This window comes from Tarenaya hassleriana, unplaced genomic scaffold (assembly GCF_000463585.1).
Source record: "Tarenaya hassleriana unplaced genomic scaffold, ASM46358v1 Cleome1450, whole genome shotgun sequence".
NCBI lineage: Eukaryota > Viridiplantae > Streptophyta > Magnoliopsida > Brassicales > Cleomaceae > Tarenaya > Tarenaya hassleriana.
Genome location: NW_010964873.1, coordinates 1 through 2,483, shown reverse-complemented (window position 1 = coordinate 2,483; position 2,483 = coordinate 1). Strand labels below are relative to the sequence as shown.

The 2,483-nt window shown below is 43.8% G+C and overlaps 1 protein-coding gene and 1 pseudogene across 1 annotated transcript; both read right to left on the bottom strand.

Annotated features, from left to right (window-relative positions):
• Positions 1-6: 6 nt before the first annotated feature.
• On the bottom strand, positions 7-617 carry LOC104808445 (the record flags this gene model as incomplete). Its single annotated transcript, XM_010534122.1, is given in 3 exon segments — positions 7-66; positions 68-427; positions 429-617. Coding segments are annotated over 3 exon segments (609 nt in total), but the record flags the coding sequence as incomplete, so codon positions are not given.
• Positions 618-1,082: 465 nt separating this feature from the next.
• LOC104808444 lies at positions 1,083-2,434 on the bottom strand (annotated as a pseudogene).
• Positions 2,435-2,483: the final 49 nt, after the last annotated feature.

The window sequence follows — 2,483 nt, the reverse complement described above, 5'->3', positions numbered from 1 at the left end:
CCAGGCTAAGGATCTTGGATCTTTCTGAGAACAGTCTTGATGGACCGATCCCTCCAGTTCTTGGAAAACTCGCAGGCATGACAGACACACCCACAAGCCCTTCAACGCTAACCGAAGTGTTCAGCTTCATCATAGAAATCCACGATCTGGTGGTGAACTGGAAGAAATCGAAACAAGGGCTCTCCAGCAGAAAACTTGAGCTCTACTCTTTCTTAGACCTATCCAGCAACCGATTATCCGGACAGATCCCACCTTCCTTAGGCGGTCTGAAGAGCTTAAAGCTACTTAACCTGTCACACAACGACGTCTCGGGATCGATCCCACCAAGTTTTGGAGATCTCGAGAGCTTAGAGATCTTAGATCTGTCTCACAACAATCTCTCAGGAGGAATACCAGAGTCATTCTCCAAGCTTCAGGAGCTGAACACCTTGGACTTGAGCAACAACAGGCTTTCGGGTAGAATTCCCGAGAGTCCTCAGCTCGACACGTTGAACGATCCGAACATCTACGCGAACAATAGTGGACTCTGCGGAATTCAGATTCAAGTGCCATGCCGAGACTATTCTCAACCGGCTCAGCAGCCAGAGGAGGAAGAAGAAGAAGAAGAAGAGCCAGTTTTTTCATGGAAAGCTGCAGCGATTGGATTTCCATCTGGTCTTGTTATTACAGTTGTTGTAATGTATGTAGTTGGGTGTTTCAGTGATTCCCCACGTCGATTTCGTAAGGGCAGGACGCAGAGGAAAGGATCCATAAGTGCATGAAATGTAAGATTCTGAAGAACTGAAACAAAAAAAATAAAAAAAATCGGTTAAATCTAAGCAATAAATCTGATATATATCAGCATTACAGTGTAAAGATTCGAAGGTATATCTGTGTGGGTGTGGTTGTATGCCTGAACCTGAAGAAAATCACAAACGAAATAAGTATGCAACAGTTTCTGCAACAAAGCCAAGAAAATGGAACCTCTGATTCTTGGAAAGGAAAGCATCAGGATCGCATTTATGATTTTACGACGGAAACTTATTTTGTCTTTACTACATGAAAGTATCCCATCGTGTTTCTTATTCTATCGTGAGAAAACGTTAACCTAAAGCTTCTTTCCTTTTATCAAGTTCATGATTCAATCGTCTGAAAAGGAGATATCTGCAACACAGAAGCATCAACTGGACTTAAAACACACACATCATTCTCTTCTGGGTTTCATCCAGTGCAAAAGCATGTCAAAGCCAGACAAGTAGTGAAAAGGAAAAAAAAAAAGAGGCAAATATTAGCTCTCTTCTTATTCAGAAGGGTTTCCACTGAGAAACCTCAAGCTTCCCATCCTCTGAGAGTGGTAGCTCGAGCCACACGGTTAACACCAAGCGTGAAAGCGCCCATTCGGAGATCACAGCTATGAGTTCTGCACATCTCTTTCAAGTCCTTGAACCCTCGAGTCATGTATCTCCTTAGCTCCTCGTTCACCTTTTCCTCCTCCCACATGAACCCTTGTATGTTCTGCAAATAACCATGGCTTATGACTATGACCCTATAGCTTATCCGTTTAGTTATCATCTTTTGTTTTTTGTTTCAGGTTAATAACCAGTTCATAAGAGCAACTATCTGATCTCGGGTTTGGTTTCCTTGATTTCGAGCTGTCATTACCTGAACCCACTCAAAGTAGCTAACGGTAACTCCTCCTGAGTTTGCATATATGTCTGGGAGAATAGCAACACCTTTCTTCCTCAATATCTGCTTAGAAAGAAAAAAAAGACCTCACCTTTGCAACCAGACATTTCTCACGACACTGAGAAGAGGGATGAAAGAAACGAAAAAGAATCAAGAATCCAACCTCGTCGGCCTCAGGATCAGTTGGATGGTTAGCAGCTTCGATTATGAACTTCGCCTTGATATCGTTCGCGTTTTCCCTTCCGCCTCAAAAAAACCAGTTTCAGAGGAATTGCCAGCACAAAATGGAGAAAGATAACTTGTGTTGCAAGAAACTGAACCTGTTGATGACACCTCCCAGTGCCGCAGGGATTAGAATATCACAATCTTCAACCAAGATCGATTTGGGATCGATCGGATCTGCACCATCGAAGCCCTTGACACCTTTCTTCTCTTTCGAATGCTCGAACAGACGCCTGATGTCGATTCCATTCTCGTTCTTGATCGCTCCTGTAACATCGCTCACTGCAACAATCCTTCCACCCTCTTCACTAATCAGCCTCGCTGCCCATGAACCCACGTTTCCGAAACCCTAATGACGAAATTCGTTTTTAAGTTGCCTTCCATTGCAAGAAACCATGTTAAAGAAAGGTTCATCGGATTTGGCATTTACCTGGATGACAAATCTCTGCCCAGCTATGGTCTTTCCATGCTCATTGAGCAGAGCTTCGGTAGCAAAGAGCACTCATCTTCCAGTAGCAGCATCTCTTCCGAGCGATCCACCGAGATCCTGCTCAAACATACGCCCGAAAAATCAGGTACTAGCTTCAGGGAATCCA